General features: G+C 30.6%; 3 protein-coding genes across 5 annotated transcripts; 1 reads left to right on the top strand and 2 right to left on the bottom strand.

Annotated features, from left to right (window-relative positions):
• Window positions 1-1,124: 1,124 nt before the first annotated feature.
• Window positions 1,125-7,317, bottom strand: LOC103496231 (flowering locus K homology domain). Of its 2 annotated transcripts, none has more exons than XM_008458012.3 (7): window positions 7,105-7,317; window positions 6,120-6,531; window positions 3,607-3,856; window positions 3,311-3,456; window positions 2,914-3,207; window positions 2,468-2,662; window positions 1,125-1,593 (listed from the first exon to the last, which is right to left on the bottom strand). In XM_008458012.3, the coding sequence occupies exons 2-7, from the start codon at window positions 6,510-6,512 to the stop codon at window positions 1,423-1,425; spliced, it is 1,449 nt and encodes a 482-aa protein (XP_008456234.1). In that variant the 5' UTR covers window positions 6,513-6,531; window positions 7,105-7,317; the 3' UTR covers window positions 1,125-1,422. The 2 variants fall into 2 exon arrangements, with proteins under 2 accessions (XP_008456234.1, XP_008456230.1); XM_008458008.3 differs by having other exon boundaries at window positions 3,311-3,459; window positions 7,105-7,316.
• Window positions 7,318-8,880: 1,563 nt separating this feature from the next.
• Window positions 8,881-10,595, bottom strand: LOC103496224 (uncharacterized protein At2g34160). Its single transcript, XM_008458000.3, has 5 exons — window positions 10,183-10,595; window positions 9,842-9,890; window positions 9,681-9,743; window positions 9,524-9,588; window positions 8,881-9,330 (listed from the first exon to the last, which is right to left on the bottom strand). Exons 1-5 carry the CDS (start codon window positions 10,294-10,296, stop codon window positions 9,193-9,195), a joined length of 429 nt encoding a protein of 142 aa, XP_008456222.1. The 5' UTR covers window positions 10,297-10,595; the 3' UTR covers window positions 8,881-9,192.
• Window positions 10,596-19,178: 8,583 nt separating this feature from the next.
• Window positions 19,179-22,823, top strand: LOC103496211 (protein WVD2-like 1). Of its 2 annotated transcripts, none has more exons than XM_008457989.3 (7): window positions 19,179-19,460; window positions 20,164-20,770; window positions 21,271-21,356; window positions 21,472-21,565; window positions 21,654-21,725; window positions 21,860-21,970; window positions 22,179-22,823. In XM_008457989.3, the coding sequence occupies exons 2-7, from the start codon at window positions 20,168-20,170 to the stop codon at window positions 22,491-22,493; spliced, it is 1,281 nt and encodes a 426-aa protein (XP_008456211.2). In that variant the 5' UTR covers window positions 19,179-19,460; window positions 20,164-20,167; the 3' UTR covers window positions 22,494-22,823. The 2 variants fall into 2 exon arrangements, with proteins under 2 accessions (XP_008456211.2, XP_008456216.2); XM_008457994.3 differs by lacking the exon at window positions 19,179-19,460 and adding an exon at window positions 19,593-20,053.
• Window positions 22,824-23,070: the final 247 nt, after the last annotated feature.

Raw genomic sequence — 23,070 nt, 5'->3', positions numbered from 1 at the left:
ATAGACTTTGCTATATTTTTAATGTTTTAAAAATGTTACAATATGTCTAATTATTGTTTTTAAAATTGTTACCCATTATAATTACTATGTTTTAAAGACCCTTTGACCCACTAAATATTACTGAACTTGCACTTTTCTTGAACTAACTTTATTTTTCAATTTTTTTCTTTTTTAACTTTTCATATTACGAAGAAATAAACCTCATTTTTCCTTCTATTTTTACCATTATTGTCACGACCACTCCTGGATCACCTACTCATGTCTTCTCGCCTAGTACATCTTTGGAGGTTATTTTCCTTCAATTTGACCGCCTACATAAGTCCATCTCGCCTACCATGCCAAAAACGCCTACATATGGACTTAGCCAAAATTTCCACCATGACTACAACCCACTTTAACCAACTTAACTTAGTTTTTCTTCTTTCCATCTACCATGACTCACTTTCCCTTTCCAAGACCCTCTTTGAAATACTTTTCAATCTTATCTCCAATCAAAGTCAAACCTTTCAAACCAAGTTTTTCTTGAGGTTCAGGATTTACGATAATCTATATATTTCCTAAATCATCAAGAAACTAAATCTAATAAATTTACACTTTAAATACAAACTTATTAACTCTAATTAATATCTCTCAAAAACAAACTTATTAACTCTGATTAATATCTCTCAAAAACAAACTTATTAGCTCCGATTAATATTCCCCAAGCACAAACAGCCAAACACCGCTAGGAGTATGAGCAAGAATACAATAAATTTGTGGTTGCTCGATATGTAACTTTTCCCTCTCAAGTTTTCTTAATAATTGAAGTTAAATTTCTTGGGGCACTGCTGTTATTTAGAATTCCTCAACAATTGGTGAGTAGTAAATTTATAGTAATATATAATTGTAAAGTTCACAAACATGAATTGGCATTCATATTTTAAAAGGAAGAATTATGTATTTCTCGTATTTGAGTGTAGTTGAAGACTCAAATTTGATATAAACATAGACACTTGTTGACATACAAACATTAAAATGTAATAAATTTGAAAAACAATTTTAAATCATTTCTTACCAAATTTAAGAGTCGTAAATTAAACCACTATACTATTTGGTTTGGTTGGTCAAGAGCACAACACATAAGATACAGCTTTAACCAAATCAATTAAGAATATAGAATAACTCTGGACAATCTAATTCTCATATAAGTTCAAATCGACAATGTTAAATTGGAGCTTCTCTTGAAACGTCCATCATATGTAGTCAAAAATAAGACGGTGCTTAAAATCACGGAGACACTGAATTCGCTAAACCACACAAATAGGCTATTTTAGAGAACGGTTGTAAGTCGTTCAGGTAGAGTATGTTCAAAAAAGATGATTTAAAAAGAGGCTACATGATACAAATCTTTCTAATGATGATGTGGTTCGAGTGGCCAAAGGCTTAGTACCCATAATTCGTACCATAGACAGAGCCGTAGCCACCAGCATGAGCTGCAGGGTTTGCAGGGGGAGATGCGTACACCGAACCATGAGCAGCATATGAGTTGTAGCCTTGGTCTGTTGATACCCCGGCTTGAGGCTGGGCTGGAGCTCCAGCACCGGCCATAAAATTCTGCATCACAGTTGAAGGGTTTTTAAAGGCCATATATTACACCAATGACTATAGTAATGTTGCGTTCAAATAAATATTAATCAAGTCTAAAAAGGACTACACCATCAGAAACTTATCAAGGTGAATGAGAAACGGAACTTATACAATGTCAACGGTGAGAGCCAACACATACTTTGAAATTTACAAACCCCCTGTTTACTCCCAAACTTTAAAAAGATCCTGGAATTTTAATTTTGTTTTGGGTCCTTGAATCGGAAAAAAACGTAGTGTCATTACCAAATATTCAACATTTTAAAAAATTAGTTGATCAAATAAATACAATTTGGATTTTGTCTCCAACGAAATTATGTGCTTTAAAAACTGACTGAGACGTACAATTAAAAGTTCAGGAAACTATTGGACACAATTGAAAGTTTGAAGTTTAAGGATCTATTAGACACATCTTAATGTGGTGGAAAGTGCTGGAACCTATCACAAAGTTGAAACTTAAAAGAGACTTTCTAGAAACTTTTAAGCGGAAAGTTCATGAGCTAAACCTATATTTTAACCATTTAAAAAAAAAAAAAAAAAAAAAAAAAAAAAAAAAAAAAAAAAAAAAACCTTTTCTCCAGCCTAGTTCAATGAGAAAAGTGTTCGATGAGAAAAGTTATCACCGACTAGATTCCCTAATGAAATGAGATTCACAACTTCACCAAGTTGTGTTCAAGTCAAGCAACCAGATAACTGACGCAGAACAAATCCATCAAAACAAAAAAAATGAAGTAAAAGATTTTTTTTATTGAAAGTTGAAGATTTTTTTATTGAAAGTTGACTTCATATCTAAGGTCATCCTAATAGGAAGATGCAAAATCAAAGGACTAGAAAAAATAATTGCCTGTATAAGCTGCTGGGCCGCTTGAACTTGAGAAGCAGTTCCACTCATTTCTACCGTCATTTCCCCAGGGACTCCCCTCGTTTCTTGAATAGTAACAGTTGCCCCACTAGCACGACGAATGTAGCTAATACTAGCACCAGCAGTTCCAATTACAGCATCCGCAAAAGATAACGGGATCTGCATTTGTTGAGTTGTCTGCACATAAAACAAAAACATAAGCATCTAATGATATTCAACAATCTCCAAAGGGTGTTCTCATTCATTGGTAAAATGCAAATCTGAAGAACGATGGGATTAGGCCAAAGAACGCTTGTCTTAGTAATGAAAAACTGGAATAGAAATTTCAAGGATGTACCACAAGCACCAAATCAGAATTACTTTGGATAAAGCTTTAAAGAGTTTGCAAAATCACATTTCAAATATAAGAGTTTAAAAGCTTATCTGACCTGGGTTACAATTGATGGCGCCGACTGTGCATTTGATGCTGCATGAACACCCATAGGAGCTTCCCTTCCATAAGCAGAAATTCCATGATGGGGCTGCTTATCCATAACCGCTTGCATCTCAGCAGGTGGATAATAATTGTCAAATTGACGTGGTGGTGGTGGCATGTATTGAGGAGGATTTGGTCCAAACCCAGGACCACCTCCAGCATTTGGTGGCATTCCTTGAGGCGGGCCCCAGGGTTGGTGTGGTGGCGGCGGCATGTGCTGGTCCATCTGTGGATTTGACATCTGCATCTGATTTATGGCCGTTTGGATTGGATGGAAGAATAGGAACGTTAAGACTTCATTACATCTAAAAATGGAAGAGGTTGAAAAATCATTAGGAAATTATACTCACATTCATTTCAAAAACTGGGATGATACTTCGATCAACAAGAAACTTCCTAAGATGGGAAGCAATGAGTTCCACTGCTTTGTGCACACCAGCTGGATCACCTAGTACTTCAACGACTCTATCGTCTTGGAGAGCGAAAACAGGTAAATCTTCTGCAGTAATTCCCGGATGACAAGGGTAGGGACACATTGAAAAGGGAAAACTATAATTATCGATTCAGAAACAAATGAAAGAAAATAAAGACATGACGATATAAGAATATTGAAGCAGAAAATCAAATGGCATCTGTAGAAATCCACCTGATCCAAGAACTCTAACTATACAGTTTGATTCTTCTTGAATGGATTTAACAGTTCCACCCTGCTTCCCAATTAAACTTCCTGCTTGTGAAGCTGCTACAAGCAATCTCGTTGAAACTTTACTTCCCGCATTGGGAGCATGAGCATTATCACCCTCCAGACCGTCTACAATGCGTTTATGAACCCTCAAAAGTCCATCCACCGCAGGAGGAAAAGCAGAATCAGGTTCGTCCTTTGCAGACACCATTACCTATCAAATGAAGCATGCCCTCTTGTGAGAACTAAAAAAATTTCATCACAAATTGACCAACAACCACAAGGGGAAAATTCAAATGAGTATGAAGTAATACAATTTAAAATTCCCAGTTCTACAGATACAAAATAGCTCATATAACAACAGATGCAAATCAAAAATAATTCATCAAATTTCAGTGCCAGCTAGTGAGCTCCACAACAGGACACACATGAAATTCCCACTCCCAACCCATGAAATGACCGAATTATAACATCAATTAGAATCACAATCCAAAATTTCTGAAGATGTGATTTCTTCAATAATTACACTTCTGAGAACAAATTTAACAGTAGCAGATCAGTTTTCTTACACAAATTTCCACCTGTTCAAATAATAAATGCACTGATGGACTGTGATATGCATCCAATCATAGAAAAAATTGGAAATAACAGAAATATCACCTTTACCAATTTTCCTAGTCTACCATGAAAAATTACTTTTATCTGCAAGTGAGGACCAAGAAGATGCCAGAAAATGTACACGCACTACACGTAGCACTATGGCCTTCAAAAACTCTTCATATTAGTTTTCACTGAAATCTCCCACAAAATGCCCAAACCCTTCTCATCCAACTTGCATGACTTCTTAATTAATTTTTAGCTCCTTGCAATTAGAATCGTAAAGTTTCCAAAAGTATCAGGCAGACCAAACAATTCTAAAAATGGTCTTCCAAACTACATATCTGAAACAGCTAGTGCCAAAACGGTGAATGATTTCTTCCTCCAATATATTATGCAAGTACTAGAGGCTGCAAACATATACAAGGATAACGACCAAAGGAACCGTGCAGCAAATGTTGAAATTTGCAAGCTACTATTGAACATGGAGGTTATTTATCAGTTTTCTATGTTTTCAAGAAATTGTATAATATAATTATGTTTTCCTCATTTTTAAATTAACGAGTTTAGGTTTTCACTTTATTACTTCATACGTTGTTGGAGTATAGACCCAGTTATTGATAAAGACACAATAGAAGCACAAGCAAAAATATTAAACTTCTATTTGATATTGACTGGCCAGTTTTAGTGCCTCAATTTTTTTTAAGCACATCTTTAATCGTATATAAGCATCTTTAAGATTAATAAAATTTTTAACTCTTAACATTTGTCATTATGTTTTCCCCATTTTGTCATATTTATTATCCCGTTGGAAATCTTGACATCAATCTTCAGATCTGAAGTTACCAGAGATATTGCAGTGCTTCGTGGTACAAAAGTTCCATACGTGTTATTCAGATCAACTTTTCAGAACTTTGTAATGTTGAGTGCTGATCCCCGCATCTGGATCTTTGGTTCTTCAAATATGGAATCCTATTGAAGATTGAGTCGTTGCCTTAAACACACAAAACCTGCACAGATTCACTTTTTTGTTACAACAATCAAGGCAACTGTATCCATATTTTGGGATTACCTGGATTAGTCTTACATTCCTTTTTGCTTTACTAATAATGTTGTTTTTGCATGTTTCAAGGGTTAATCTTAGTTTCCCACATTTCCTTTTGGCAGTTATAAAGGTGAAAGAGAATCATGCTTTTAACACCCATCAATGGGGTGCAGAAGCACAGACATTTTTGAGACGGAGAGCTCAATCATCCCCACAAGTGTTAGCAGATCGATTTTAAGTGTTAGCAGATCCATTTTAAGTACGCCGAGTGGTTTAATTTAATCAAATGTTTGTTCCACGACTCATAATAACTTTAGAACATTGTCCAACATTGTCCAACTTTAAAGTGTTTTAAAGTGATTTAATGGCTTTTAGTACAAGTTCTAATCAGATTACTAATGATAATTTTTGTCAACGCTTTATAGTCTTATTTTCATAGGGATTTTCAGTGTCACGTTTCCATCATTACACAGCCATATAACTGATGTCATGTGCTTGAATATGGCAAACCAAGAGTGCAAAAGATATTAAACAATTAACTGAAAAAAGTTAATAATCATTCAAACTGAATGCCCAGCCAAATTGGGCTAATCAGCCCGTGCAGCAATTCACAGTATTACCCTACCTTGATGCAATGTGCTACATATATTGAGAAAACAAAACTTAAGAAAACCTAAGACAATAAATTTTTAATGAGTATTAATATCCATAACAAAAGAAAATAAAACAGGGTAAGTCGCATTACTTTTGATATTAAATAGTCTGTCTCACTAAATCCACGTAAATTACACCAAATTATTAGTTACGAAGCTATAATTAGAAGGGGGACACTTACAGCTCTTTCTGCTGTTCCAGGAGGACCGTCAAGAATTTTAATCCGAGCTCTCGTTTCCTCAACTATTTTCTTGATAAACTCACCTTTCCGACCAATTATACTACCAACCTTTTGGGCAGGAACCAACATTCGAAAAACACTCTCCCCTGGCCATCCAGGCCACTTCTTCTCACTTACTACAGTCAGAGGATCCTCATTATGCACCTGTTTTGGCTCAGACTCTAAGGTTTCTGGTATGTGTTCATTCTGAAGTTCGTGCAAGTTCTCTACCTCCTGTGTGTTTTCCTGTTCCAATGTAATGTCATGTACCTGAGCATTCTCATATATTTGTGCATTCTCATCTACTTGATCATCATCAACGACATGCGTATAGTTCTGTTCCACATCAGCCATGCGTTTCTTACAGATTCAACTGCAAAAAAAAAAAAAAAAACTACCTAAATCAGTAAAAATAATAATTATAATTTAAAAACAAAAATCCTCTCATTAGCATCAAATTACAATGTATAAATTCCAAAAAAAAAAAAATCAATAGAAAATCTCCAGGCCTTAACTCCTATTATTAACAAGTGTAATTAGTAAGAAACATGCATTCCTCAACACTCCCAACAGAGAAACTTCCAGCTTACATCATACCATCGAAAAGAAATTTCAAAAAAAATAAAAATAAAAATAACCCTATGTGTGTGAACTTAACTATTAAAAAAACATAAAGAAAATCCCACAAGAAGAAAACTTCCTGGCTAACCCCCATCGAATTGAACCCTAGCGGTTCCAAAAAAAAAAAAAGGCATTAAAAACAAGCTACAGACCCAAAAGACATACAACCATTCCGTAACTTCCATTACAAACATTAACCCGAAAAAGACCGATAAATGAACGAAATACATAGCAGAGCACAAGAACAGGCAAAGAGAAAACTACGGAAGAAAAAAACCTGAATATATAACTCAGAAAGCAAGAAAACAAGGTGATTTTGGCATACCTATAGAAAAATCGAGGAGAAGTAGAGGAAGAATGAGAGAGATGAGTAATTTGAACTGGAAAATCGAATGGGCGCTTCTAGGGTTTTAGAGATTTGGAGAGAAGGAGAGAGAGAGAGAGAGAGAGAGAGAGAGAGAGAGAGAAGAGGCGGAAGAAGGCTTGCGACCACAATGGAAGACAAAGCCGGTGGATTTTATCTCATTAGCCTTTTCCTTCTTTTTCTTTTCCTTCAATTTTATAAAATTTATATATATATATATGTGTGTGTGTGTGTGTTCGTAATTACTTTTCATCATATTATATTTTTATTAGCATATTATATTTTTAAAAAAAATAGAATTTTAATATAATGTCCAATATTAAATGATAGAAAAAAAATTTGAAGAAGATTTCATAAAGTTAAAAAGCTTCAATACGTTCATTGATATTTTTTGAAGGGTTGATATTGGTATTTTAAATTTGTATATAGTATAATGAAGAAATAGTGGAGAGTTGTTATAAAGTTATGAGTTAAATTATTCTCTTCTTATGGAAAACATCAACTTGTCATGTTATCTTAATTTCACACCTCACATTTTCTGTTTCATCATTTTTTAGGTTTAAAATTGATTTTAAAATAATTTAAATCACTTTTCTCTTTTTTTTTTTTTAATTAAACCTATATTTAGTTTAATTCATGGTATTAAAAAGTTAGTTTTAAAGTGTGTAAAATTTAATATTAAATAAATTTTGAGTAGATTATTATTTGAATTTTTAATAATTCACACACGAATAACACTCAAAAATTTCAAAGACTCTAATGCTATTTAGGAAAAAAAAAATATCAGTACTAACTATAACTATCATTGAAAAATAAAATCATTACAACAATTCATTATTTACCTTATTCTTAAGTACTAATTATAATTTTCTTAAAACTTCGAAGGCTAGAATGTTCGTTTTAAAAAAATTAAATAGACGTGAACATTGAACTTCAATGATCAAAAATATACTTTGTAGCTTTTTTTCTTCCTAAGTTTGAATTAGGTCTTTAATGATTTTGATTAGGTTCGGTGGCTTAGTCGTGTAATATAGTCAAAACTCATTAATGAGTTGTTAATGGTTATTAATCATATTCAATATGTCATATGTTTTTCTATTTCCTTAGCAATAATCATTAATAATCACATATTTTTTATCATTTGCCAAGCTTCTTTAATACAAGCATTGAGTGTAGATTATGGTTTTTTTGATGTTGAGTAGGGTGAGGGGGACAATTATTCAACTATAACCCAAATTTGAAACTTTTGAAACCAAATTTAATATCACATTTATTAGCTTATGCTACATTGTTTGATTAATAAACTAGAGAATAAAATTTCCCTTTTTTTTATTTTATTTTTTTTTTTTTTGTCTAACTACTTGTGAATAATATACATATTTAAATTGGAGTTGAATCAAGATAAAAAAAATTTAATTCTTGAGTAACTCTTGACTTTTATAAGATATACATTTTTAGTCTCAAAGTTAAATTTTATTAGGATTATAATGGAAAGAAAATATATAATTTTTTTATTTTAAAATGTCATATAATCATTTTAACTAATAAGAAGAAAGTTCGACTCTCTTACAAATTATAGAAGTAAAAATAAAAATTTACCACAAAAACAAGCAATGTATTTCTTACCAATATTCCTTCGATTATGGTCATTGAAGCACAAAAATTTCAAATAGTAAAAAAAGCATATAAGCAAAAGATAAGACAAAAGGGAAAAAGAATTCTAAAAGAAAACCATCATTTTCAAAGGATTCAACTTCATTAAATGAACAAGAAAGTACCAAATGATGAACACAAAAAGGCTTCTTTTCTTAACACAGTTGATGGAGAGGAAAAAAAGGGGGTTTTTTTTTTCCTTTTTTTTTTCTTTTTCTTTTGTTCTTTTTGGTTGATGGCATGACATCTCATTCATAACTGTGACTGTCCAGAAAGATGCAAAGAAAAACTAGTAGAGGAATTTCAAATGAAAATAGCCTATCCTATGATATTGCAAATGTGATTCTTAAACTACAACAATGTAACATCACATTCCTTTCTCTCTTTAATTTCCCCCTACTGCTCCTCCTTGTTTTCCTCTGCTTTTTTCTCCTCCTCGCCAGCTGCCGCAACGGCCACCACTGTCTCCGGTACTGCTGTGGCCGCAGTCATCAGAGAATCAAACTTCTCAGACTTCCCCAGAACAATCTCAATCTATCACAAAATAAACCAAAAACAACACTCTCAATATCTCAACACAAAAAGGAGAATGCTGAAGAGTGATTTCAGAGAGGATTAAAACCATTTTTGAAAAGTACAAATCATTTTATGAGAACCCAGATACTCATCCAAAATCAATAGATCCTACAAGAACAATATCTCTACATTCATAACTAATTGAACAAACCTTAGCTTTCTGAACCAAACGACCTTTGTTCTCATCTTTCATGCCGACTGTAGAAGTCAAAACTTCTGTTTCATAACAAAACCATAAAGAATATCGGTAAAATAAAGTATTACCATTTTAATCAAGAGAGATTAACATTAAAGATTATGGATCATACTCTTTTCTGTAGCCAGCCCATTGTTCTTAAGAATCTCCGCAATTGTGACAACAGTAGTGATTGCTGTAATATTCCAAAGAAGGATTTGAGCCAAGAAAACCAAAAATTCATCAGATATATATCCATAAGTTAAAAGAAACTACAAGAAACGAAAACAATACCCATTCCCAAGGCAGAAAGCTCAACTTCATTATGCTGTTGAATGTACCTCTGAATTTAGGGCAAACAATAACGATTAGAATTCCCAATCAGGAAAAAAAAAAAAAAAACAAACAAACAAACCCAATTACTCAAATGAGAAAGCAAATCTAAAGAACAACACGGATTATCGATGAATCGTTCATACATTGCGAACTTGGGGATTCCATTAAAAAGAAGACCATAACGATAACGAAATCGGGTGTAATAATCTTTTTGAGTTTTATAACAAACGAATAATGAAAGAAATGGAAGAAGTGAAAGAGGGATTTATGTATATATATATATACACATATACATATACCTTAGCAAGATTAACGTAGAAGAAGAGGGGTTTCTTGGTATTAGAAACCTGAATTCTGTTCTTCTTTTGTGTTTCAGTGGCGGGTGTGGCTCCCGATACTGCAATCGTCGCCATTGCTAAAACTTTTCACTTTCTCACTGAGTAAAACAAAAATCTCTGTATTTTCCGGTAAGCAGATGGAAGGAAATCAGAGAGAAGAATTTTGGGTTTGTTGAGAAATAGTATGGGGGAAAATTGGAAGGAGCGGGAAAAATGGAAGGGGAGAGGGCGATTGAAGGGCTTCGGGAAACGAGGTGGAAGTCGTTAAGAAGAAGGATTTTATAGGGGGAAAGAGCGGGAAAGTGACACGTGGTGAGGTATGATTGGGTGGAGAAGATGGAAGTTAGTTTTGTTGACCGTTATCACCGGAATAAGAGATGGTCAAAAAGTCTTTAGTATTTGTAAAAGGCCGTTAGAATAGAACTTTCTCTTCCCCCCCCCCCCCACCCTATTTTTAGATTCCCCAAATTACCCTCTACTTTTTCTTTATCAAGTAAATCTTTACTTGGTCTTTTTTGTCATTTTTTGTTACTAATTTGGGTCTCAAATATTAATTTTGATTTATAATTGGTGCCTAAATTTTTTTATTTGGTTTTTTAGTATTAAGAATATATAAAATCCAACCCATCTAAAAAATCCATATTACCAAAGTCCAATCCAACTCATTATTTCAACCATTACAAATTAGATTAATAAAGCCAAATTTGTCATAGTTTATCGATGAAAAAGATGTATCACTCATAAATTATATTGAATCTAGTGTCTACTAAATGTACGTTTTATTGCTAATAGACTGTGTTATATTTACAATTTTTTTAATTTGTTATACACACGATGATTATAGTCTCTAAAATTACTACTCGTCATGATTACCCTTTAAAAACTACCTTCGTGTACCTGTCAACACTCGCAACGTATATATCCTTTGAATCGAATGTTCATATCTTCAATCTTTATTGTAAGAAAAAAAAACTCTACCAATCTAAACATGGTACCAATTATAATCCAAAAATTTAGATGGTTCAATTCTTTCAGTGGCAAATTCAAAATTATGGTACAAACTCATTTAGGTTAAGATATCGTTTAGTTTCTACCCTATGAAGTTTGTTTAGTTTTAAGTTATTGTATTTTCAATTGTTTGATTGTAGTCTTGCTTTTAACGAATCTTTCGATTAATTCTATTTTATGTCTAAATTTTTATTAGCTTTGTAAACATATTCACTAAATATTGTTGTTATTATTAAACAACGATAAAAATTAACTTTGACAGATTAGACTCATTAAGAGTATATATTTGAAGGATAATTAAACCTATAATAATTAACCATCATTTAAGCATTCCCCAAAAACTATATACATAAATATACACACACATATCTTAAGCATAAATTGGGCCAAGGAAGCCCAATATTAGAAAGTTGCCACTAGTTTTGGCCCATAGCATGAAAAGCATTAGAAAATTTAATTGAAGTAATTGATAACTATATATAGATAAAGAGATTTTGGACATTTTTTCTTTTTAAGAAGAAAGAAGAGATGATGAGTGAATGTTTGAATTATAAACTTTCTTTGTGTAATTAATTAAGAGATGCATTCAAAGCCTATCAAATTAGCATTAGATTGTTTATAGTTAGTTTTCATTGTAAGGTAAGGTAAGGTAAATTATGGGACAATTTATTTGGGTAGCCAAATATGCATAACATTAGATTGTCTCATTTGATAAATGTATTCCAATTAACCTTATTAAATTTTAGCTTGGGTTAATTTATCTTAAATTTCTGCCTTTTTTTTTTTTTTTTTTTTGGATTTGTGTTAAATTAAAAGTTTAATCCTAGGTTCCTAGACTTGTAATTATTTTAATCTAATATATCCTTATTAAGGTATTTTTATTATTATTATTTTAAAGTTATTGCTATTTATATATAAATTTGAAGATTATAGATGTATTTGAAATATATTTTTAAATGTTTAATTTAAAAAAAAATGAGTTTTTTTCGATAAGACATTTTGCTCAATGCAATAAGAGCAATTCATGTATCTAATGAAACCCTAAACTTTTATTTCAATTTAGCATATGGTTAAACTGGTATGTTGTAGTAACCACCTTTAAGCAACAATATTATTTATGAATCGTGTTTTTTTTCCTCCAGTTCAACGATACATGAGAATGAGAATTTGATGTCTCATTTGCTTCGTGGTTCCTATTTCATTTTTATGTTTACAAAAACAGAAAATACAAGGAAAACAAGTAAAACAATAGATCGACGTTTTTTTATTTTAAATTACCAAACTAATCGAAAATTTTGAATATGAATTTAAAAAGTTTTAAACTAAAACCATCCTCAAATACAGTGAAAAAAAAATTATTTTTGTTTTCTACTGAACTTTTTATTCTCTGAAATAATTTTTTAGTCATAAACAAAACGACACCTAAACTCCTTTGTCTTTTAATCAAACAGACAATACAACATTTTAACCAAGTGAAATTAAACTCAACAACTCATTTAAGTCGGCATACACACACCTTCCAAAAAGAATATTACGACATCCTATTTTTTTTTTCTCTCTTTTGAAAAACATAGAACTAAAATAATTATCAAATGGGACCTAGAAATATTTTTCTAAGACCCCACAAAACTAAAAATGTATAGGAATCTTTCATAGTTCAATCCAATGCACACGATCACCACCGACAAATATCACACACACACAAAAAAAGTAATAAAAGGGAAAATTGGACAAACAAGATTTAGATGAGATCTAAAAGAAGAAGAAGTTGGCCTAAAATTGGCCTCTTTGTACTTTGCTTATTCTAAGAGAATTAGACATTGACATCTCATAGCCAATGGGACCAAGCAATGGTTAGGGGAATATTATTTTTTGTTATGTGTCACATTTTCAATATACAATATTATTGTTTAATCACATCACTATAATTTCAAATATATTATCTTGTGGGTGGTGTTTCTTTGCCTTAATTAATTGTCTTTTTCAATCTTCTTTTTAATGGCAACAAACTACTCTATTATACTTTTACGTTTTCAATTACGAAAATTGAACTGATTATAGATCATCGTATTTAGGTTATGTATAGAAATTTAACAGTAATATTTTTTCTTATCTAGGAGTTCAATGTCTGCAACTATTATAAGCTTTTAAGGTCCACATTTTAACACGATTCAAATTTTATGCTGTAATTATAATTATCACTATTGCTATATTTTAAATTTTTTTTACTCTAATTAATTTTACTAATTTTTATATTAAAATTAAGTACATTATTCTTTGAATGTATGTCATTTTTTTAATGTAAAATCTTAAGCCATTCCTCCAACTTTGAAAAAAAAAACACACTTTCTCTCTTTTGTCTCCTCACCTTCCAAAAGGATACAAACAAGTTTTCCTTTTTCATAGTTAGGATGACTTTCCTCTTCCCAAAGCCAATTTGCCTTTAGCTTTTTGACAATCTCACTTTATCACAATTCAAGCAAAACTACATAAATTTTGTTCATTAATTGAGCAGAGAATTCCGGCATATCGAAACTTATCCAACTCTCTGTTCTTCGTTCGAAATTTTTACTATATTTTATAAATAGTTTCATTTTCTATGCTATTCATAACAATTCTTCTTTTATTTTATTATATATATAATCTTGATTTACAATTATAACGTAGGTCATTTTTAATTTAAAATCTAATTATATACGTGCTGTATATTTCTGTATCTTTCTATTTTGATTCTTACGACGTACATTTTGTTTTTGACTTTTAGATGAGTTAATATTGGATCATTGTTTAATACATTTTGAATTGACAATTTTTTTATTAGCAATATTCTATCTACAAATTGCATTTCAATAATTTTTTTCTTTTTACTTTTTATGAACCAAGAAAATACCATTAGTATGTAAGTAGAAATAGAAGACGTATTTACTAAAAAGAGTTACAAAATACTTGGAGAAAAAAAGTGAAGTAGAAAAAAATTGTCATTTCCTTAATTAATTTCTTTTTCAACGTCTCGTTGAATGATATTATTAACTTAAATTGAGGTTTGATACAATTTGTTTTAAATGATAAAAATGTTTAAAATATTTTCAAACATAGCAAAATTTTATTTTCTATCAGTAATAGAGACAAGTCTATCCTAAATAGTAAATAAGGATTTGCTATATTTGTAAATAAGTCGGTTCGTTTTGCTATACGAGACAACGAAACTGATCTCAAGTTTTTCTTTTCTTTTTTAATTTTGGGGTCACGAACATTTTTAATATGTTTATTCAACTTATAAACAGTTGAAAGTTTATAATTGATATATATATATATATATATATATATATATAAAAGTTCATGTTTTAAATTATTGTATTTGTGAGAGTTTGAAGTTTTAAGTCTATATATAACTGCCAGAGTTCATGGTTTAGATTGATACAAGCTTCAAAGTTCAATGACTTAAATTAACATTTGTCGAAAGATTTTTTAGACCGAATAATTATTGGGTTGATAGACTTAAAATCTTCTCTTTTTTTTCTTTATAAACTCAATAAACTCCCCCTCCAAAAAAATAGAGAAATATACTATTCTTCCATAGGTTAGCTTTAGTTATCAAAAAAAGAAATCCCTTTTGACGATATTTACTCCTAATTTATGTATATATGCATTAATGTACTAAAATTGTGAGCTTTGCTTAGGTTTCAATTTTTAAATTTAATAATCTTGCTTATTATCCAATTCATTACTATACATTTTTTCTAAAAAAATAATTAATTGGGTTTTAAAAATAATTTGAAGGTTAGATTCAAGGTTTAATTTCTAATGACCTTCCAACTTTGTGTTTGTATTTAATATTTCAACTTTCCAATATTTTGATATATTTTTTAAAAAAATTTATATTAAAATTTTATACTATAGATCGAAGATTTATTACGACATAAAATTAAAAATTGGAATGTTAGAAATATAGAATGAACGTGTCTCGTTTAAAATTTTGTCTTTGAAATTTAAAAGTGACATAAAATTAGTCATTATTTATCTTTGATTATATTTTATTTATAGTTTTAATAAATCAATTTAAAATAGAAGAATTATCATAAATTTAATTCTAAATTTAGGTCGTATGTAATACAATAATAGTTAAATCATAGACATGAAAAAATCAACATGTTGTTTTCGTCTATCTATAATTATCTTAAAAATCACTTCTAAAATATATTTTGTGAAGCAAGTTTCTAAATTAAAAAAATAGAGTTTTTGTATCTTTAAACAATACTTCCAAACAACTTAGAAAAATGACTTTTATTGATGTAATTAAAATTAAAATGATCTCATTATTATGAAATAAAGGAAGTTTAAATTTACATATATATAATATCCTACAATAATTATGGTATTTGTTTAAAAAAATACTCATATTTTGAATTTTTATAAACGTTTCAAAACTAACCATGCGGTAAAAATTATTTTTAATTTGGACAAAATTTGAAATATGGAGCAGTGTAGTAGGTGACATGAAACGAAATTGTGAATCACTAAATCGTTATAAGTCATCGTCACACAGTTCTAAAATCCGATTTTTGTTTGAAATTCTAAAGATCTATATTTCAAGGTAACTTTTAAATCCATAAGAGTAATTTTTTTAAACAAAGAAAAAAACTTCGAGAATATTAGTAATAAGTTAGTCAATTAAATATAATGATACAGACATATTTCATTTTTCTTTTTTTAAATTCAACAATATGCGAGACAGGAGAGAATTAAAACATCTGATTTTTTAATCGAAACATGTACTTTACCTGTTGAATTCTTATCAAAAAAAAAAATTATGATATAATATTTAGAAAAAGTTGTAGGGGAAATAAAATGTTGGGAAAAGAGGCAATAATGAAACAAGAATGTGCATTAATGTTGATTGATATAGATATGGTTGAAATTTCAATCTCTTTGTGACAAACCCCTAATTTTGCTCCAATTTGGTCTTCATTTAAAGTGCTTTACAATGAAACTTCCACATAATTATAATGACCCAAAAAATGGCCTCACACCCACCAATTCAAGACGTTATTTCATTACAAAGATGCTTAGATGCTTGTGTTGTTGGTTAATTAATCAAGGGTCCTAATTTGGTGAGAGATAAAAACATAAATTAATTAACTTTGAGTCAAAGAATGATTAATCCAAAGGGTAATTATGGAATAATTTATGTCATTAAATCCAACCAAAAAATGTTTAAATAAAAGTTTTATATCAAAATACTTCCAATTATTTTATAGTTTATGAAAATTTTAAAGATAAATAAATTTTTTTATTAATACTATTGGTAGTAGAAAATCGGTTTAAAAAATTTACTTAAGAAACCTTGACAATGATTTTATTCCACCCACTAACCAATTTGAATATACATATCCTATGTTTCTGCTTTGACTATCTTTTATTTAATTCTCCTCTTTTTTTTTTTTTATCAATATATACAAAATAAAAATAAATAAACCATAAGATTATAAATATTATTCTTAATATTTCAAAAATTCAAATTTAATGTTTCTTTTACTTCTCAAAGTTTCAATTTATGTGTTTGAAATTTGGAAATTAGTTTTAAATTATTAAAGTGTTTCTATAGTGTTTTTTTGTTACGATATTGGTAAACGTTTTCATTTTTTAAAATTAAATATACTATCTTTTGAATAAAATAAAAAGTGTAATTTTCGTAAATATAACTGACCATTGAAATTTTTGTTATAACAAAATTAAAAAATTCCTAAAGTCATTTTTCTAAAATATTTCAGATATGTCATTTCTTTTTACTATTTTTCTTTGCCTCCTTTTCTGTAGTTTTTCTTTTCATTGTCTCTTTTTTTTAAAGTATTATTTGGTGCAAAATTGTATACTAAATATAATTTTAAAAAAAATATCGTTGGAGTTCAAAACACGATCATGTTTAAATTTGGTAGCATGTAATCAAATCTAAATGATCTTAGTTTTTTCATGTCAGTGAACTTTTTTCGTTTTTGAAATTATTCGTAAATATTTGGTCACTTTGTTATATTTTTTAAAAAACCTCACGTAAAAAGTTAAGAGATTTTCACTTTTTTTTTTAAATTTATTTAATTTAAAAATTTTAGCAACGAACTTCTCAAGCTTTTATTTATTATCTCATTGGTCATTTATTTTTCACGGGGTGGATACATTTTCTAATAAAGCCATTTTGTTTTTCTTCCTTTTAAATTCAACCTTAAATTGGATATCTTTTTTCCAAAATTTAAATATAATAATAAAAAATCCACCAATGACAAATAACTTTATTCAAATTTAAAAATCTATTTGCTTTTATTTATTTTTATTTTTACAAACAAATCTAACGTGAAACCAGTAGTAAATCGTTCAAGTTAATATATTTTCTTAAATCAACTAATCAACAATGAAGTAAAAGTAAAAAGATATCTTGTATATCAGTATAAATCGATATTAAAATTATATGTCAATAGATTGCATTGACCAAGTGAATACATTGTAAGAGCAGAAGAAAATTATGTGACAAATATCATATGATAAAACGATTATAAATTAAATACGAATATTCGAATATGTGTTACGATTAAAATGAATGTTTTTAGAATTTTTATTGTTTTATTTTATAGTTGAAATTAGGAACCCATTTTGGTCAATTTGGCCCATCTATTTATCCTAAAAGACCGTCAACTTACGTCGTTAATTTAAAAATAGGATCACATTTTATATTTGTTGCTTTTTGTTAATTTTGAGAATATAATTTGAGTTCTAAATTTGCAATAATTAATTGTGATTGAAGGGTTTTGAAAATGAAAGAAAATTGTAAACAATTGAGAAAGACTTTTCCTTATCTGATTAGCCCAACTGAAAGCAACTACCTCTTTTTCACAATTCCCAATTCTACCCATTCCTTTTTTTAATTTTTTTTTAAACATTATATATATATATATAAGGTTATACGATGGTATGACGTTGGAGATCGAAATCAATGTGATTTGATACTTGAAATAGGTCGTTATGTTTAAATCATATATACATACATACAGTGGTGATTTAATACTTAATACTCGTGATACTCTAACTTCTTATGGCTTATGATAAATGAGGAATGAAAATAAGATTTATTTCTTTCTTTTGTTCTTCTAACAAAAACTAAGGTTTATAGAGTTTGATTTGAATTTAACATATTTAAAAATAATGTATTTAAGTACATTGCCATAGATTTAAATATGAATTTGATCAATATAGTAGTTTTTTTTTTTTAAAAAAAAAATATGTATTATTATGTATGTTGACATGTTTGATATATGAGTGTGACTAAAACATAATTCAATTGATAAGATATTAAGGAGTCGTTTGTTTATTGAAAATGTAATAGTCAGTGTCTTAAAGACTCAAAACTATAAGTGTATTAAAAGGTTTTGAATGTGTTAAATTTACCAACATTGCAACGGTTAAGAAAATATAAAATTAAAAAGAAAAAACCAACGTAGTATAGTTTCAAAAAGTGTTCATAAATTGAGATTTGAAGGATACCCATTTTTAAGTTATGTGAATGAAATAAAGAAATTAAATTCTCTACTTTCTTCAATAAATGATTTCTCAATCTAATTGAATTAAAATTGATTATGTTTAAAACGTGAGGTGAGGATGTTTCAATATTCTTACCATGATGACGTGGCAGAATTGACATCTTTGAAGTAGGTCCCACAGACAGAAAAATAAAAAATAAAAAATAAAAATAAAATAGATTTGTCTTTTTGTGGGTTTATTTTTATTTTTATTTTTATTTTTTTAAACTAAAAAAGCGTTAATAATCCAACGCCGTCAAATAAAAATACATAATTTTAAGGAAGAGCAGCCAATTAAATTTGACCCAAAAAGAAAGAAAGAGAAAAAGGAGAGAAGATATTTGGTCTATGATCTATAAATAAACAATAAAGCCATCCAATCCAACAGCAAAACACCGATAAAAAGCCTTCATTTCTTTTGTTGTTGGGGTTTTGTTTTCTCTTCCGATCATTACGCTAACGAAAAGGAAAACCGCTAACATTGATTTATTTGTAATAAAAGAGGAAAGAAGAATAACCCAATTTTCAAAAAGAAAAAAAAAATCTTCACTTGTTTTGATTTCTTTTTCTTGTTTTTAGAAAGGGGAGGGGAGGGGAGGGGAGGGAGAAAGGAGTGGGGAACCAGGGAGATCTTGTCAGATCGGCAAGGGGAGCTGGTTATTCAAGGTGGGTCTTCTTCTTCTTCTTCTTCTTCTTCTTCTTCTTCTTCTTCTTCTTCTCTGTTTTTCATCTTTTTTTCATTTTTTTTTTCTAATGGTTATGTTTCTCTCTGTTTTTCTTGAGTTTTTTAACGGTGGATATGAATCCCTTTGTCTTCTTTTTCATCTTTTTTGCTGTGTTGTGATGAAAATGGTTCTTTTTGGTTATCCTTTTTTCTTCTTCTTTGATGGGTTTGAGTTGTTTTTGAAGCTTGGGGAAATGGGGTTCTCTAGTATCTGAATCTTTGTGTGTGTTCTTTTTCTTTCTTTTGGGTGTGGTGGAATTGGGATTTTCAATTAACCCTTTTGATTCTGTGGGTCAATACAAACTTTTGAACTTTCCTTTTGCATTTTGAGCTTATATTTGAAGCTTTCTTGAGGATTCAATTTGATGTTTCTCTTTTCTTCCTTACTTTTTATGGAGTTTTTTTGAGAAACTAATTGATTTTCTTAGTTCAGAAGTCAATTCCTCTTTTATAATCTATATTAAATAATTTGGTTGGTTGTTGTCGAGAGGCTTTTTGTTTCTTTTGAACCAAAGTTAAATCAAGTTGAGTGAGTGTAAGTTTGTAAATTTTGTATTAAAGGTTCTTTTGATTTTGGTTTGGAAAATGATGCCTATTTCCTTTTGGAGGATTTTGATTGCGATGTTGTTGGTGTTTTTGGTGCAGGGTCATGGGTAGGGAAATTGCTGGTGGTGTAGTGGAGAAGCCAAATGGTCTTGTAGTGGTTTTAAATGGCGTTTCTCATGAAAAAGCCCATGTTTCCCCCAAAATTTCAGAAGAAAGTATTGATTTGGAGGAATTCGAAGAGAAGGAATCGGGCGAGGAGAATTCGTTTGCCGAAAACTATCAAGAAACAGAGCACGACGTTGCAGCCATCAAAAGCTCTAACCTTGATGCCAGTGTGCCTGCACCTGTGACCGTGCCTGTGCCCGTTTCCGAGCCCGTGCCTGCGCCTCCGCCTCCGCCTGCACCTGCACCTGCACCTGCACCTGCACCGGTGCTTGTACTCGAGGAAAAGAAGAAGGAGGAGAGAACTGTAGCACAGAAAATCAGTGACTTCAATAAGTCTATTTCGCCTGGGACTATAGCTATTACTCCAAAAATAATGAGGGTGAACCACAAGATTCAACAGCCACCCATGCAGTCACCGGAAAAAGCAGTCACATGCTCACAAACCATCGAGACCGAGCGTACTTCGACTACAATTCCTGTCGTTGAGGCGTCACCAAATACAATTGAATTGCATCCTCCCAGCCCTGAAAAGAACTCGCATGTAAGTACAACTTTTAGGAATGTCAATGAAGCCACATTTGTAAACTACTAGAAGTAGTTTTTATGCAATAGGAAAACTGGAAAAGTACCACAAGACTAGTTAGATCTTCTTGAATAGAACATTATTGACTGGAAAACAGCTTCCCGACTTTGATTTTCGGGTTTGATCTTCTATTGGACTTCTTTCATGGACTTTCAACACAAATATAACTATGCACTTTTGTTCAGTTTCATTAGGGTCAGTTACGAGTTTCAAACTGCCTCAACTTCGATTTAGTTTGAGTCTATGTGAGTGTAAAATGCCATTGCATATCTTTATCTTCAAAATGGTTGGTTTTGTTTATAGTTCTTTGGGAAATATATTTAGTTGCATTACAGTTTTGTTGAGAATGTCCTACCCTCCTGACCTTGTTTCTTATATCTTCAAAGTATAGATTAAGATTTCTGTTAGAAAATGAGATGCACGAAATTATGATTTCTATATGTTTTACTTTTCTACAGCCAAACTCGCCTCAATCATCGTGTAAATCTTCACAGAACGATCTTAAGAAGCATCACGAAGAAGATCACTGGTCTATCGCCTCCTCGTATCCTCTTTTCAACAACTACCGTACAGAACTAAGCCTTTTTTTTTTTTTTTTTTTGTAAATTCTTAATTTGTTCATATTATCAGATTTTCTGTTATCCTTAGCCCATTCATAGTACTGTTCAATCTATTCGACAACTCAAATCTAAAGTAACTATCGGAACGGCTCCTACATTTAGATCGGCTGAACGTGCTGGTAAAAGGAAGGAGGTATTACTTGTGTTGAACAATTTAGACGTTGCCTTGCCATTCAATCTGTGGTTTTCTGTTTACTTATGAAATTATGTTCTCTATTCAGTTCTATAACAAGTTGGAGGAGAAACACAAAGCTATGGAGGCAGAGAGAATCCAATACGAAGCACGAATTAAGGTAGTTTGTATTACCTTCTTGTTTATGTTTTGTTTCTACGTTTGTTGCATATCTTATTCTTCAACACTTTGTATTGACGAGGGAAAGGATCAGCTTAGTTCCATCTTTGATTTACTGCTTTAAAATGCTTTTAGGAAGAGCAAGAAGCAGCAATCAAGCAGCTTAGGAAAGGATTAGTGATCAAAGCAAATCCAGTGCCCAGTTTCTATTATGAAGGACCACCACCAAAGACAGAATTAAAAAAGGTAGCCATTGAAACTCTATTCTGATACGATCATTCCCCTCTTAGGCTTTTAAAGTAGCTTAACGGGTAACTCGGTATGCCCTTACGGGCTGGGAATTTCAAGAGTTTAAAAATTAATTAAGTTTGTTTCTACCATGTAAGGACTGACATTTTGCAGATGCTTCTTTGTTTTATGATGGCAAAGTTTTTTAACTAGTATTTTATGTCAGTTACCATTAACTCGGCCAAAGTCTCCGAATCTAACTCGAAGGAAAAGCTGTGGTGATTCGATGAACTTTAGCATAGAGGAAAAAGGAAAACTATGCCCACGAGGACATCGTCATAGCTTTAGTAGTCAGAAATCAGAGGAATCATCAGCTAACGGCATAGCTCGCAAAAGCAAAGCACAAGTGAATGGGCAATGCCACAACAATGAATCTTTTAAACATAGAAACCATGTGAAGCGCGAGAGAGAGACCAAAAAAACGACTCTTGCAACAACTGATCCACTCACAAGTAATGTAGATATCCCCATTCAGTCATGAACATTTACTTTCTCCTTAATGTGAACTAAGAAAAAACAAAAAAGAAAAAAAAAGAAAAAAAGAGGGGGGGAGCAAAGAAAGAAAAAGCTTGATCTTTCAGTTGCTAGTTGTTTCTTTACCTAAAAGAAAACAGCTTCTTTTCTTTTCTTTTTACATCTAATTACTTCACTGAGTGATTTGTGCTAATATGAAATGTATATGTTTTTCTTTTCTTTTCTTTTTTTTTTTCCCATGAAAGTTATAATGATTTCTTATGTTATACATATAAGGGAGATTTTGATTCAGTGTGAACTATTGTGTATACACAGATACAGATATACTTTTGCTTTCTATCTTTGTATCTCTCTCTCTCCTTCTTAACTATAATTGGTGTATTTTAGGAGGATTGGAGAATGATTTTTTATGGTTTTCAAAGATTTGTATTTGATGCTGATTCTGATGAAGTTTGAGTTGGGTGAGAATTTTGAACCATTTGGTTGAAATTTTGTTGATTATCTACCTAAAAATGCATGGAGTTGGAGATTGAATCACCAACCATTCGGTTAAGGTATATATATATGAATAAGTTGAACAAAGT

Source organism: Cucumis melo, chromosome 5, assembly GCF_025177605.1.
Source record: "Cucumis melo cultivar AY chromosome 5, USDA_Cmelo_AY_1.0, whole genome shotgun sequence".
NCBI classification, from domain to species: Eukaryota; Viridiplantae; Streptophyta; class Magnoliopsida; order Cucurbitales; family Cucurbitaceae; genus Cucumis; species Cucumis melo.
The sequence above is the reverse complement of the archived record's forward strand: the minus strand, read 5'-3'. Positions and strand labels throughout refer to the sequence as shown.